This window comes from Callithrix jacchus, chromosome 15, assembly GCF_049354715.1.
Source record: "Callithrix jacchus isolate 240 chromosome 15, calJac240_pri, whole genome shotgun sequence".
Classification (NCBI taxonomy): domain Eukaryota; kingdom Metazoa; phylum Chordata; class Mammalia; order Primates; family Cebidae; genus Callithrix; species Callithrix jacchus.
In genome coordinates this window covers 44,014,195-44,030,488 of record NC_133516.1, presented here as the reverse complement: position 1 = coordinate 44,030,488, position 16,294 = coordinate 44,014,195, and the positions used below count along the sequence as shown (strand labels likewise).

General features: G+C 41.0%; 1 protein-coding gene and 1 long non-coding RNA gene across 5 annotated transcripts in view; one reads left to right on the top strand and one right to left on the bottom strand.

The window, feature by feature from the left end:
* LOC108588442 (uncharacterized) overlaps positions 1-3,127 on the top strand; it is an 88,294-nt gene extending 85,167 nt beyond the window's left edge. The window contains exon 5 of the long non-coding RNA XR_008476751.2: positions 2,274-3,127. This is a non-coding gene — a long non-coding RNA (uncharacterized LOC108588442). The remainder of the gene's footprint in view (positions 1-2,273) is intronic.
* Positions 1-16,294, bottom strand: part of PTPRG (protein tyrosine phosphatase receptor type G) — a 766,801-nt gene that overhangs the window by 57,111 nt on the left and 693,396 nt on the right. For 2 of the 4 annotated variants that reach the window (XM_002758499.6, XM_008981938.6), the window contains exon 14: positions 10,248-10,334. The exons of the other annotated variants lie outside the window; for them this stretch is intronic. In XM_002758499.6, coding sequence (XP_002758545.3) covers positions 10,248-10,334 — 87 coding nt within the window. The remainder of the gene's footprint in view (positions 1-10,247; positions 10,335-16,294) is intronic. 4 annotated transcript variants of the gene reach the window in all.

Below are 16,294 nucleotides of genomic sequence, written 5' to 3'. Positions count from 1 at the left end.
TCGCGGGGAGTGTCTTCCCGTAGAATAAAGATTTCAATGGATTCAGCAAATGTTTATTCAGCACCCAATGCACAGCATCAAGTATGCAGACAATGCATTCTCTGCTGCTGTCTGCCATCCTTACAACTACTTCTGTAAGCCTGGCTAAACACTGGAGTAATTGATAAATTATATAAGCAATAGATGATCTTTGCAGAAAAATTAGGAAATACAAATGAAAAGAAAAAAATTAAAATCACCTAAAATCTTTCTCCCAGTGATGATCGCTGTTAATATATTCGGTCTATCCCTTTATACTTTTCCTCATTTATTGACTATTCCTTGATCATCTGCAGTAAGGAGCTGGGAGCATAATGATAAACAAGACACATAAGGCACCTGCCCTCCCTAGTATTTATGTCTTCATAGGGAAAATCCACAACAAGCAAACAAATAGCTTCAAATAGTTGAAAGCAATGAAGAAAATAAGACAATGATGTGGTGATAACTGAAGTAGGCTGAAGGAAGAAACTTCACTGAGGAGGTAGCATTTGCGCTGAGGCCTGATTAAGGGGGAGTAACCCTGTGAAGTTCTGGAGGAAGACCATTTTGGGCAGGTCAAGCAGCTAGTCGAAGAACCTTAGAGCATAGGGAGCTTGGCACATTTTAGGAACTGGAAGGAAGCCAGAGGTAAGGGAAGGGCTGTGGAAAGCAAGGTTGGAGAGGTGGGCCAGAGCCAGATCATGCAGGATCCAGCAGACCACAAAGAACCTTCATTGGTGTCTAAGAACAGGGGAAAGCCAATGAAGGGCTTTAATCCATGGAGAGGCACCATCTGATTTGCTTCTTTCAAAAAGCTCATTTTGGCTACTACATGGTGGAGGGACTAGAGGGCAGCAGGAATGGAACAAGGAGATCAATCTGTGGGCTATTATTATAATCTCACCCAAATATAGACAGATGAGCTGTTTTCCTTTTTTTTTTTTTTTTTTTTTTGCAGGCAGGGGATGTATTTTATTTTGAGTCTCACTCTCTCTCACGCTGGAGTGCAGTGGCACAATCTCGGCTCACTGCAGCCTCCACCTCCCAGGTTTGAGTGATTCTCACAACTCTGGTGCCTCGGCTTCCCAAGTAGCAGGGACTATATGGAGGGGGGGTTATTTTTAAAATATGAAATGAGATCATTCTATATGTATCTCTCCTGGATAACAAATATAAGACTGGCATCCTCTTTATTAATGTTTGCTTAATCTTCCATTTCATGGCAATGTTGGTATTTAACTGATTCATTTAATAACTATCTATTGGGGGGGTCTACTCTGGGTCAGGGACTGATGAAGGTGGTGAGGGTGTTGTCAAGTTTTCATGATCCTTAACAATATTAAGATCCCTTTGCATGTACAAATTCTACATTGTGTTTAATACCTAAGAAAAGCAGCTTCATATCACATGACATTGTATTTTAACTTTCTCATTTCAGAGAACTCCCATGAGAAATTATGCTTCTTGACCTTCAGAAATATCCAGGAATAAAAAAGCGAAAGCAAGGATTTTGGAGAAAAGGAAAGGAAAACACAAGTTTTAATACCTCTAAACTTCTGAACTGTGATCTGCTTAAGGAGGCAGTGTTGTCTCTAATTTTGAGCTCAGGGGAATGGAGATAGAATTTCTCAAAGTGGGGCCGGGCAAGATGGCTAAAGCCTGTAATCCCAGCACTTTGGGAGGCCAAGGCAGGTGGATCACGAGGTCAGGAGATCGAGACCATCCTGGTCAACATGGTGAAACCCCATCTCTACTAAAATACAAAATATTAGCTGGGCATGGTTGTGCGTGCCTGTAATCCCAGCTACTCGGGAGGCTGAGGCAGGAGAATTGCCTGAACCCAAGAGGCGGAGGTTGCAGTGAGCCGAGATCGCGCCATTGCACTCCAGCCTGGGTAACAAGAGTGAAACTCTGTCTCAAAAAAAAAAAAAAAAGCATTTCTCAAAGTGCTTAAGTGTGTCACTGAGCGTGCTATTTCAATTTTCTACCTAGGTCTAATTCTCTTTCAGCTAACTTACCCTTACAGACCCTGCCTGAATGAATCAGATTTCTAGGATCATGAAGAGCCATTGTCTAAAATTATAGTTTCTTTCCAGTGAACATTTGTATATGTAAAGAGGGAAACCAATGAAATAGATGTTTGTAATGAAAAAATGTATTTACAAATTTAGCTACAAAATATAATCCAATGATTCCCTACCATATATTTCATGTTTCTACCTCTGCCCTTTTTTCTTTCTTTTTTTTTTAAGATGGAGTCTTCCTCTGTCGCCAAGCTAGAGTGCAGTGGCGTGACCTCAGCTCGCTGCAACCTCCACCACCTGGCTTCAAGCGACCCTACTGCCTCAGCCTCCCGAGTAGCTGGGACTACAGGCATGTGCCACCAAGCCCAGCCAATTTTTGTATTTTTAGTAGAGATAGGGTTTCACCATGCTGGCCAGACTGGTCTCGAACTCCTGACCTTGAGATCTGCCTGCCTCAGCCCCAAAAGTGCTGTGATTACAGGTGTGAGCTGCTGTACCTGGCTGCCCTTTCTTTTTACTTCCCATCCCCTTCCCCACCCCTGGGTATTGTCTGTCCCCTTTAAGAACCTCAGGACAGGTAACATTATTTTCACTGACCCTGACAGACCTAGTAGTGACCCGAATTGATTATCTTCTACTTCCCCCTATTGTACATTTGCAGCACATATCTTTCTGACACTTAAGTTCTCTGATTTAGGTATGTCTTAATTTTGGAGGGCCCTCAACAGTCAGTCAGTCTCTCAGTCTCTCTCTTATCAATAAAGTGTCAGTCTGGTGGTTATTAACAAGCGCTGCATAGCTCTTTGGCTTAGGGAGCTTTTAGAATACCCAGGCAGGGTAAGCCCCATTCCTGGTGATTCTAACAGAGCAGGTGCAGGGTGGGGCACAGCTCTGTGTATTGTGAAGAATCCCTCTGAGGATTCTGGTATGTACTGTGTCCAATTATGAACCACCGTGAGAAAGGGAAAATGGTTCCTGAGAGTCCACCCTTGTGGACTGCTATACTTGTATGGTAGGAAAATTAATTTCGGTTTCTACGAAGGTATTGAAGTATTCAATATTATTAATAAAAATGATGTTCTGACATCCTGAATTCCAAATTTCCTGCCACTTGAACAAACTGGAAAATCACTGTCTTAGATGGCTTTCTAAAGCCCACGCATCCACAAGGTACCCAAGATAGAAGGACTTAAGTGAAATATTCACTGAATGCTCCCAGAAGAGTCCAAGAAAGCTCAGTTTGCATGAGGTATTTCCTCAATTCAAACTCAGTGGGTGAGTAAGACAGAATGAAAGTGAAACAGGACAGGTGAATCTGTTGGTCCCTAACTTGGTCCCATTTCTCATATGCCTCTCACAGAGTAAGCATTTTGCCACACCAAAGGAGAGTCCCTGTTCAAAGAATGCATTTTTCTTACAGCATAGCCCGAAATGCTACCCAAGTTCTTCCAGTGCTTGACCAAAGATGACTAACATATTAGATCTATGTACATTTCTACAGAAAGTTCTGAGTAGCAGAGTGGAAGCCAGCTTCCTATCATTACTCTCCAATCATTCATCCCTTTTTAGAAAACCAAACATGGGCCCATATATCTTTAAAAGATTTCTAAGAAAGGTCTGATTGGAAGTCTAGAAGGTAATGTGTGATATCCTCCCAGTAGCTGATCAAATCTGTATGAATTCTGGTTAGCAGCTTTCTGGGTCTTAAGCCCACAGCCCATACTTGTGGTCCAGATCTGTGGAGTGTCTGAAGGCCTGACGGGAGGAGTGTGCAAGTATGCATGGCTTCTTAAAAGCCCACATGGGACACATAAAGCTTATGATTAGGAATATTTTCCCTTGGATTGAAATTTCTAAAAATAACCTGCCGTTCACTCAAATAAGGGAGATATTTTAAGGATAAGGACCTTTTTAAAAATAAAATCTACTCTTGGGAAAGCAAAGCACACACACGTGCAGAGTACATCTTTCAGTTAGGATGTGGAACACATCGGCCAGTATCAGCTGTCAACGTCAAGTCCGTGAGCTCCCCGCTGAAAAATACACGCTGCCAGCACATGACAGGCTCCAGTATGTTTAATTGGCCTTCTTGACTAATGAAACACACACACACCCAGCTGCTCTGACAGTCCTTTATAAGTATTAATAAAATTCCAGTTATAGAGACTTACTATCCAAACAAAAATGTAGCAAAATAACCAAAACAAACGAAAAACCCTCTAGACTTCTGACCCCCCATTTCAACCAGGAATTTGAAACGTTCTTAAGGAAGAACACCCAGTATGATCAAATTTCTGCATAAAGGCCTTTTTTTCTGTGGCTTCTGTTTTTCCGGGTACCTTTTTCAATAACCTCTGATACAAGCTAACAATTTTCTTATATCTCTTTCTGCCCCTCTGACAAGAACCTGGAAATAATTTAGTGACCAATATTTTTCAGAAGCCAAGTGCTGAACTTGAGTGCAGAAAGACTGAACATTAGAAATGTCTGGCATTCCACACAATGCTGCTGTATTTAAAACACACACACACACACACACACCCCTTAAAAGGCAGATATCCAAACCTGCTTACAGGAAAAAGGGATTTCTGGGGTCTACACCCACTTTACAGGCTTGGGATCTCACACCATTCTCAGCCAGGGTCCTTGGCTTACAACAACACTGCCCTCAACAACATGATGACTGCTAGGTGTGGGCAGGGTGGAGGACCACAACATGGCCTCCAGACTCGTATGGCAACCCGGACTCATGAACTAACCTAAAGTTGATATAGAGGAATTAGAAACCAAGTCACCGTCTTCAAATTAAACTCAGTGGTTCTATAACCACATCAGGGTGACAAAGAGTTTATTAGCAGTGTGTAGCTCAAAATTCTAATTGCAGACCAGAGCTGGGCAGTTAGCTGAGCTGCTGCTGAATATTAATTATGTAATCTTAACTGATTTACACACTGCCCTCATTTAAATTTTCAGTGGCATACCCGCTAATAATCCCATTTATTTTCATGCTGTCAAGAACACAAATCACATTAATATTTACTATTGTAAAAGGATCTGTTGTAGTAAACGCTGCCTGAATAACCCCCACTTACAAATAGAAAGCTGAAAATGTTCACACGCCTTCAAGGGAAATGATTGAGAGCTATCTTTAAAAGGCATGGATTAAAAACAAAACCAAACAACAAAAAAAACTAAAAAATAAAAGGCATGGATTGATTTATTAGGGCAAAATGTTTCAAGAAATTGAAGTGACAAATACAACAATAAAAGAAAAAGGCTGTAGGCGTTGTTGGGCTTTTCCTCAAAGAGGAGTGTCTGAAATAACTCTGGGATTCCACTTGGAAAGGAGCCCAATGTAAGTTCTAAGTTGAGATTTTTCATATACAACAACTCACTTGCTGTTAAGTTTCCTTTACGGCATGTTAAGTGATTCAGTTTATAAAACTCAGTTTACACTTGTAGTAGCTTTTCCGCAAGGGATCTTCTAAAAAGAAAAACTCAAACCAAAATATGTCTCTGGTGACCATATTTTCCAAATCATAAAAGGGGGCGTGAAATTTGACAAATGTCAATGTGCTTTTGGGGATAATCAAATGGCAAGTTTCACATGAGGGCTATGGAAGTCCCAGGCCATATGGTTGTCATACCTTAGATAAGCAGGGCTTATCACATATGAGGAGAGAGAAGGGGAATAAGGGAAGAGAAAGGAGAACAAAACCTTCCAAGAGATGGATGGGGTGTGAAAGAGGAAACATACTAAAATGAGGAGAGTGTTTCAAAAATATTTTGGATTTCACATGAATAGGAGAGATGGCCTAGTCAACTTTTGGTACAGTTAGAAGTGACAAAAATCTGATTCCCATAGTGAGAATTTTATTGGATAATTCAAATTGCCTGCAATTAACATCTTTAGGAAGGTGGGAGAAAAATGACCAAATTATAGGTACAAAAGTGGTCTCAAAACTATATTCTCTCACTAGGCATTAGGTCTGCCAAGAAATCCTTGCAGATACCTAGGCCTGACTAAAGTACTGGTAATACTTTCCAGGAGATAAGAGAGAAAAGGTCTCTTCATAAACCACATTTTGACAAGACTGTGACAGTTCTTTTATTATAGCTGGCTTTCAGAAAGTGAGTCCCAGGCAATACTTCTCAAGGCTTCCAGCTATTACCTAGAAAAGAAGGCTTGAAGTCGGGGGCTTTAAGGCGGCTATATTACCCTTCAGACCCTAGACTGGAATGTTCTAAACATCTGGACTGAGGCTTGAGGGACTCTCCACCTCATTTGCCACAGTTTTAAGGCACTGACACAACCCCCCACCGATATGGGAACGTTAATGGTGATGTGAATAGTCCAATTCATTTTGGGAAGGAGGTAAGAAATGAAATTCACATTTTATTTACTGCACATATTTTTCAGTATTTATAATCTAAAATGTCTGGGTAAAAGCCTTTTGGCAACTCCATATTTTGTTAATATACCGATTGACTGTATTTTGCTGTGAGTGATATTTTAAGGATCTAAGAAGGTATTATATGCATCTTCCCTAAGCCCCAGATTGCAGAATTTTAAAAAAAATACTTGAGACCATCTGGGGAAAAAAAAGTTGATTCAGACATCACACTATTAACCAGGTTAAATTCCAACGGAATTTACTATTAAAATTTGAAACCATAAAAGTAATTTTAAAAAGAATAATCTCAAAATGGTGAGACTTTTAAAAGAAAACTCAAAATCTAGAAAATGAAACAGAAAATACAGATTAAATCTGATTATATACACATCAAAGAAGAACAATAAATACAGTTCAGAGGTAAACTACAAATTGGGAAAAAATATTTGCAACTCATATTGCTACCAAGGGATCTCTCTCTCATTGGAAAAACAGCAGTAACTCAAAGACAAAATAAGCAAGAGATATAAACAGTTTACAGAAAAACAAATGGTTCAATCCCACTTATAATAAGAGACAACACACTAAAACCACACCGAGACACCCCTTCTTTTTCACCTATGATGTTAGTGAAAAGGCCAAAGTTTGACAACACAGTGTGCTGGGCTGGCTGTAGGGAAATAGGCATGCTCATATACTTCCAAGAGAAACCCACCTTTGTACCCCATCATGGAGGGCAGTCTGGCACCATACATACACCATACCATGTACCCTGTGATATAGCAAATACATTTTCCTCTGAAAACTTTCCTACAGATGTGCTTATCCCACTTGCAAAATGACACATAAACTTATTCAGCACACAACTGTTTGTAATAAAAGATGGAGAACAATCAAAATGACAGCCACAGGGCACTGGTTAACTAACTAAATCATGAAACCTCTATACAAAGGAATATCATGCTTCTGGGTAAACGAATGAGGAAATTATACAGGCATAGGGAAAACTTGTGTTATGTGAGAATAGCAAGGCACATGATTGCGTATGCAGTATTTCATTGTGTACACGGGGATAAAAGGATATTCATTATTTGCTTATATATTATATATACATAACAATCTGGAAGAATAGACAACAGACTAGCAATAAGGGCTACCTATTTGTGAGGAGGAAGAGAGCAGGGTGGGTGAGTGATGGGATGGTAATTTAGGGGTGCATATAATTTAAACTTTTTGATTTTGAATCATGTCAAGTATTACCTACTCAAAACTTAAATCAGCTTTATTGAAAAATTAAATACTTGGGTCTGATTTTCAGTGTTTTTTTCCTCTCCTTTCTGGGAGGATAATCACCTCTCACAGCCATTGTCCTGCTTTTAGCAATTCTCTGTGCAGTGCACCTTACTTAGCGCCTGCCTCCCTGTCCTCCCTGCTGTGGGAGAGGGAAACAATAGGGGCAGAAGAGTAATGCCACGTGAAGTTATGTGTAGGGACTCTCTAACAGCTCTTGCAGCTGCTTGGAGGGTTGCAATTTAGGCATCACTAAGGGCTCTTCTCCCGATTCCTGGCCACATTTTGGGTGGAGATACAGCCAGGAGAGAAAAAGAGCGCAGACTGAAAAAGGCGAAAGTCAGAGAAAGAGAGCCTGCTGAAGTGCTTGCATTCCAGCCTCCTGCAGATGCCTGCAGAGGTAGGGGCACCCTGTCTTTCAAAGCCTTTTCATAGAGCAGCAGCAGAATGGAACACGGGTCAGGAAAGGAGGCGGCAAAAGTGCCTGGGGAAGGAGAGGGGACAGCGGGCTAGTGGAGAATGAGGAATTTTACAGTGTGGCAGGGTGGCCAGCATAAGGAAGAGCACAGACATGGAGCCCCTTGAGGACAGGATCTATATCTGGCCCATACCATTTTCATGGAGTAGTTAGCAGAGCACATGGAGCCCTGAGAAGGGGTACTGCTCAGGACGCACGCCATTGCAGTGGAGTCCCAACGCAGCCACTTAGGCAGAGTGGCCTAGCCAAGTGACAACTTCTCAGAGCCTGAATTTCCACATCTTCTCAATGGGTTAATATATTTCACACACTAAGCATTTTATATATATTACCCCCATTTAATCTTCACAACCACCTCATGAAAAGGAGCTATCATTAGACTCATTTTCTAGATAAGAAAACAGAGGCCCTATGGGCCCTTCCTAGTCGTAGGGCCAGGAAGTGGCAGAGCTGTGGTTAGAACCCATATCTCCCTAAGCCAAAGTCTGTCTTTTAAGCTACTACACTATTTTATAAAGTAAATGATATAATTTATAATCAGAGGGATTCTGTAAATACTTATAGTTCCCTAAGATGGTTCCCAACTCCTAAACCTAGATGAAACTGATTGTGCTTCCCTTACTGAGCAGCAGAGAAGATACCAGAGGGACTGGGGCATCTCTCTTACGATCCAGAATATGTCTACAATGGAACCACCGACATGTGGGGGTCCAGAAAGATACATTAAAAAAAAACAGTCTGGCAGGCTACAGCATCACTTCTTGGGGGGACTTGAAATGGGATGTGCATTTATCTTTGTGATATTCATAAGGTGCTGCTGGCTATTTGAACGTGTTATAATAAAAAACACATTTATTTTTAACGGACTAGGTATGACACTTAGGCATTTAAGTGATGTCCAAAGTCTTCCCCTCATAAGATTAGTTTTTGAATCCAAAACTATACAGAGAAGTTCCTATTTCAGTTTCTAAGATTTCTGAAAACATTAGAAAGTGAAGACATTAATAAGGAAAAAGAGATCACAGAATAATTTAGTTACCAGTGTTAGCAGTTCCTGCTTTCCCTACACGGCCAAAATTGCACTGTACAGTATAAAAGAAAATAGATCATGTACCTTCTCATTAATGTCATAATCCTAAACTATACCTTCTCAGATTTCATAGGTTTATCTGATCATAATAATTGGATATCGAAATGCTGTCTTAGTACTCTGATTTACCCACAACCAATGGAGATGAATCATTCCATATAAAAATTCTAACATAAATCCTATAAATTGGTTCATTGAAAGTAAAAAGGGACTGCTCGTGACATAATATGGATTAGGGAATGAGTCTAATTAGCATTTTAATATTAAAAGATATTAATATTAAATAGAGTTTGCCTAAGACAGGCCTTACAGAAATATTATCAAGAGATTCAAGAGTGGTGATTAAGACTGTACAGTCATGAGTTTCAAACATTTATTATAAATGTTTCTAGGACATTTATAGTTTTCAAACTATCCGGAACTCATATGTGTGTCCTTTTTCAAAAACCATTTCACCATTCTTAGGGAAAGACACATAGTACATCCATGTTTGCTCACTTCTCTCCCCGCTTCCTAGTCTTCATCCCTAACTTATCTACAAATTTAGGTTTCTAAGAGGTATTTTTCACATAAGGCCAAACGCATGCATTATATGTTTATTTTTAAAGCTCAAAAACATGCAAATATCTGAAAGTTTGGAAAGAAAGTGGATGCAATACACATATAGACACACATAGAGCACCCCCAGTACATACAAACCCAGAAACAACACCCCCAAAACTGCAAAATAAAGCAAAGCAAGCACACACAGGACATATTTTAGCTGGTACCAGCTACACACAAGCTGAATTGATATTTGCAAGTCTTACTTTTGGGAATTCACGTAAAACAGGTGAGCTTCAGCACTGTGCCATCTACAAGACTTTCATCCCCATGGCAACAAAACAAAAATTTGGCAAGCCAGTCCCAACCATCAAGACGCCCCCCACTTAAGCTTGACCGCCCCTCACCTGCTCCCCTTCTCTCCTCTCTCCCCAGAAGAAGGCACTTCACGGAAACGTCTGGGAAAGCCCTTGGACTTTATTTTGTTACACCCTCTAAATGGACAAAAAACAAAAGAGAACAGGTATAGAATACAGTATTTTCAATTGGCCACCAAGAGTTCCATACAAATGCCCTCCCCTCCCCTCTGACACAGACAGACCCCGTCATCAGGCCTCATTAATGACATTTTCAAAAGAGGTTGCTTATGCACAAAGGTGTCTGGACTTTTTGAAGAGCTTTTATGCTGAGGTAAGAAATACCCAGTAGGAACTTTACTCTTGTAAGTCATCTTTACATATTCGCAGCCTCTGTTACCCTGGTGTTAATGAGGTTGGGATATCACAAACACAGTGATGACCCTTGTCATTCATATACCCACTCTTCCACCTTTTACACACTGCCCTGGCAAATAGAATGGTTTAAAATATCACTGGAATAAACAGAACTTGGGGATCATTTGGTCTTCCCTTCTGCCACAAATGTCTCTGAATCTGGTGCCATTAGACAAATCTGGGGTTTTGTCTTTTACCCCATGCTTTCCTCTCATCTCGGAACAAACATTTTCCTAATTCACAATACAGATTGGAGAATAAATAGGAGAGGCACCTAAGGGAGATGGGAACAGCAGTTGGCAAGTTATTACTATATATTAAGTCCTATATTTAGTTTCCCCTTAAAACTTAAATAACTGTAGCATCTGAGACTTGGCTACAGAATTTGAAAGATGCACTTCTGTCACACAAGAACACTTGAAGTATTTATTTAATTATATTTAGTCTCCTAAACCAGCTGGGCTATAGGATTTCACACTGAAATGATTCCTATTCTTTCCAAGCTCTGTTGATAAAATAGCAATGACAAACTCAGCTATATGGAAGTTCTCTTTTTTGGAAGCTCTATTGAATCCCACACCAAATTCTGAAGCCAGGTATGTAATTCCAAAGGAGTAAACATTTGGTTAACTATTGAGTCCACTGGAGGTTTTTTACTTCTAGGAATGAACATTCTCTAATTCTTGAGTGTCAGGTTTTCTTCCCCCTTAATTCAAGCGTTCAAGTATTGTGTTAATTATTAGACTCCATGTTGGGTAAAAGTGCTTGGCACAGGAACCTAAACTTTGGGAAGTCAAACTTGGAAGGCGATTAAAAAGAGGGGGAGGGATTGCTGTAACACAGAACTTCTTGTCTCCCTCTATTGAGTGCATTCTGGAACTACAACAACTGCCCTACAAACATCATGGATATACTCAGTGTGGCTACGAACATTAATCTGAAGAAATCGTGAGTGTGTTGGAATGTTTTTACAAATTCTCATAAAAACTTGAAATTTGCAGCTTCCTAAAATATTTAGACTTTTTCTCAACCCTTAGCCCTACTCTGAATTCTGCCAGATTCACTCTTTCAGGAATTTTGGAGCGGAGCCGGCTATCTCCGCAGCTTTTCCTCACACACAATCACAGGCGCTTAAAACTACCACCCGTAAACTGACAACACTTTTGCTGAGAAGCAAATGCCACACAATCAATACCTAATATCTCGAATAACTGAGATATTCGAGGCTACCTGAGCAAACCAGCAGAACAGACATAATAAACCCTGGGGGGAGAAGACAGTTAATTCTGAGAAATCCAAAGAAAGATGGTTGTTACCTAGAATAGACTGAACATACAAGGAGTTTCCCTTTCCTGAAAAATGAGCTCGGTTTAAAAACTTACCCACCCACCGCTTCCCTAACAGAATCAGTCCAGCTTTTTAAGTATCATGGAGCATGTTTAACTGGCAACCTTTAGCAGTGAATCTCTTTCCGCTTTTGTCTAATGACTATGTGTTAGCTTGTTCCAAGAGCTTCCACTGGCATCTCAGGGCCAACTCGACAGCAGGGGGGCGGTTACTATAACAACTGACAGCTCTCGTGAATTCTGAAAGGCCCCTGAGTAGCCATTTGGGAAACAGTTATTGAGCAAAAAGTTGCCTGGGACCGGCGGCTTTAGCTGCCATGTGAACCAGACCTCCAACCACAGTCACACGGAGAAAGACAAAAAAGAGGTGACCACCTCCAGGAACAGCTGGGGACCTCAAAAGACTCCCTGCCCACATGGCTTTTAGCATCTCAGAGCAAGATAGCTTAACACCACGGTGTCATCATAAACTCAAACCCTCTGAGGCAAACCGTATTCTGGCATCATAAAATGTGCCTGAGCTCTCCCCGATGGCTTGACACATTGTCAAGCTTTGAAAAGCTGAATTGTAAAAGTCATTCCTAATGATTAAAAAAAAGTCTTGAAATATGGCCACAGATATGGGTTCCAAAAAGAAAAGAATGGCAGACTCACCAATTTTAAAAGAAAAAAATGATGCCAGAATACCTGTGGTCCAGTAAATGGTCTGTTGGTAGAAAAGATAAAGGTGATCACACAAACCCACGAAAAATAATGACTTAGAAGCTCAGTTTTCCAGATTAGAGAAAGTTTTATATACACCTTCCTTTTAGATTCTCACTCTCTCCCTCAGCACTAAAAGGACACTCAGCAACTAGGACTGACCCAGTGCCTTTGCACATGTAGAATCTTCCAGAAAAGAATCTGACTGTACTCCTAACTGGACTTTTCTTTGTACGAAGGAAGGGCAGTTTGGCAGAGTTTGCCCTAAGAAACAATGAATGCGCCATGATCCAGCGTTTCTGAGTCATCTCCTACACAGCGACCTCTGCTTGGAACACTTCTCCTTTTTCTTTGTTTTGTAAAAAATACAGCCCAAACATTCTCTCCTCCAAGAAATTCTTGGCTCCCTTTCCTTCTCACCTAACCCTGGCTGTGGTCAGAGTCCCTCCCAGAACACAGTTTTCCTTGATGACTGTTGCAACCCAGGGGAATGCAAATTCAACCACCCACAGGGGCCAAACAGGCAAAGAACAGCGGGAAGGGCAGAGACTGGCAAACTGGCAAGGGAGTGCCTCTCAACAATGGGCCACCATGGTTCCATCCAGCCACCAGTGACACAAGGGAATCGGAGAACAATGTTGTTAAATTTTCCAGTGTATCACAAGAAGCTAGACAACTGAGGTTTTTCCTCAAATCTATTTTCTAAATAATTCAGTATTTAAAAAACATATCAGCTAAATAAAACTGGTCTGGAAACCACCAGTTTTCAACCTCTATTTGGGATAACCTTGGTTTACCTGATCCTTTCTTCCTCTAAGGTCTGAGCCCCTTAAATGCAGGAACTCTGTCCCTTCAATGGCTCTCCAGTGCCTGGAACTAACCAGATGCTTAAGAAATGTTGAATGAACTAACAGAGGAGTCAAGAGGCCAGCCATAAAGGGTCTTAGGTCAACAAAACACCCAAAACCCTAAATCTGAGAAATTCCAAAACTTACAAGCTGTTTGATCCTGGACAAGTCATTCCCCCTTCTGGAAACTCTTTCCTCTCTTGGGACAAGGATGATGCAGGCCCTGATGCGCCTTGCCTACCACACATGGCTGCTGGAGGATTCAATAACATAAGGTGTTCTCTGTATTAATTCAGCCATTATTGCTGGTTATTAACAGCAGTGTTTCCCCTTTCCTATCTCTTCACAGTCACCTGCATGGGAGAAATCATTCTTATGACAGCTGTCCCCTTTGTGACTTTGCTGGGGTGAAAAGGGGACAAACACCTATACCAAAATCCAGTCATCATCAAGCAGACTCGGAAGCGTCGGCCGATAGAGCAGATGGGTGAAGAGCATGTGCCTGGGCTCACAGCAGCTCTGGTGTCATTGTTGCTACTGTGGCAATACAGGAGGGATCTGTGTTCCAGTGAGGCACATGTGGTCAGTCATCCCTCAAGCAAGAGAGGGGTGTTACCACATGCCACCCTCGACTCTCGCATGCATCTGTTTGTTTGCCTGAGCCTCCATTATGCCAACACAAATCCCCCACACATTTGCGGTTTGCATCCCTTCATATTTATTTCACTCTGTCTCCCACTGAACATCCAGGGAAGAAAAAAAATTGCAATGTCAACAAAACTCACTTGTTTTCATGAACAGCATTCTTAATGAGGAGGCACCAACACATGGCAAAATTTCTGAAAATCTAAAGATGGGACTTCAAATAAAAGAGAGACCTTTTCCTATTTGCATACATGGCTAAATTGGTGTTGACTGATTTACCACAGAATTTACAGATGGCTTGGTCATGTGCTGAAGTGAATCTACCAGATCAGAGTGTGAAATCCTTCTCATACCAAATTTTAACAAACCTGGGTCAGATGTTACAATTCCCACTTAGAGAGTTTCCAGTTTTCTGTTCCAGAATCTGCCGTTAGCTCAGCCCTATCAGAATTTGAGAAGTAAAACTGCTCAATACTTTTGAAAAGACTTTTTCCAGGCCAGAGTTACGGTCAATAAGATATTACATTTAGTATCAAGAAAACTAGCACTGATCAGCTGAGACTAAGACAGACCAAATAGGTTAAATTTTTCAACATCAAAATCCTCTCAAATAATGGGAGATGTAGCTGATCGAATGTCACTAGTCAGCTTCCAGAACACCTGAAACTATCATTGGTTTTTTAAGTTTTCTTCCACGTGATTTTGGCAAATCCCAAACAAAGGATGATTTCTGTCTGGCCTCACCGCCACGTACAGCACCAGAGACATCCCCTTTTCCTGGAGCGTGTTTTTGACGCACACTATAAAAGTAGGCTGTGGAGGGAAGTATATGCCTCCAGGCACACTACTCCTCCTCTGGACAAAATAACATACTGCTTAAGACAGTGGACTATGAAATCAAGTTGGCTGGGTTCGAATCCACAGTCCACCAAAAATTAACACTGTGACTTGGGCATGTCACATGATCTTACTAAGCCTCAGTTTTCTGATCTGCAAAAAGAACATAATACTAATTATTTCCTAGGATTTGTATACTAATTAGGTGGGGTGTAATCTGCTGAGTACAGGTCCAGTATGATACATAGTCATAAAAGGTTCTTTGCTTGGCCGGGCGCAGAGGCTCATGACTGTAATCCCAGCACTTTGGGAGGCCAAGGCAGGTGGATCACCCCAGGTCAGGAGTTTGAGACCAGCCTGGTCAAAATGGCGAAACTCTGTTTCTACTAAAAACACAAAAATTAGCCAGGTGTGGTGGTGGGCGCCTATAATCCCAGTTATGCAGGAGGCTGAGGCAGGAGAATCGCTTGAACCCAGGAGGTGGAGGCTGCAGTGAGTCCAGATCGTACCACTGCACTACAACCTAGGCAACAAAAGTGAAGCTCCATCTCAAAAAAAAAAAAAAAAAAAAAAAAGATTCTTTGCTTAAGAACCTTTAGATATACAGAGGCTTTTCAGATGTACAAAGCCATTTCAGGGGTGAGACATTACTCATCAGAGCAATAAGAACTACCTTCTAAGCAACGTCCCTCAGGATTACAAAAAAAAAAAAAATTAAAAATATCTTTGTAATACAATTCTAAGCAGAAAGAAATGCCTTGCTCATAGTAGCTACGCTATTCTATGGCACAACAAATAAACAAGGTGCACCCCCAGCACACGGACTGGACACTGGGCACACAGCTTCTCTCCCACCATCAACCTCAAATTATGCAAATCAAAAAGAAACCTTCCAAAAATTTTCCTCTTCTCTCTGAGTGGCAGCAGCTGGGCTGCTCCAAGTCTTTTCAGGAACGTCAGCACATTAGTGCCATATAGCAACTTCTCTTGTCCAAGATGCGGAGCTCCCGGAATGCAATTTTTGACTGTTGCAATTCAAAAGGTGTGTTTTACTACCATCTTAAGTAATAAGGCCAAAATGGCACACTTGGAAAACTTTCAAATTGATTTTTTTCCCCTTATTTCCAATAGCTCTGAACCACTACATGGTTGATATGGACTGTAATATTTACAAGGCACACAATAGGGTGCCATTAAAGCTGTAACTATTAGTTGATTTTATTTTTATTATCTGCCTCACAACCCTGCCCCTTGTCCAAAATCACTTTGCATACATTTCTTCCTAGTTCAAGAGCAACTTCTG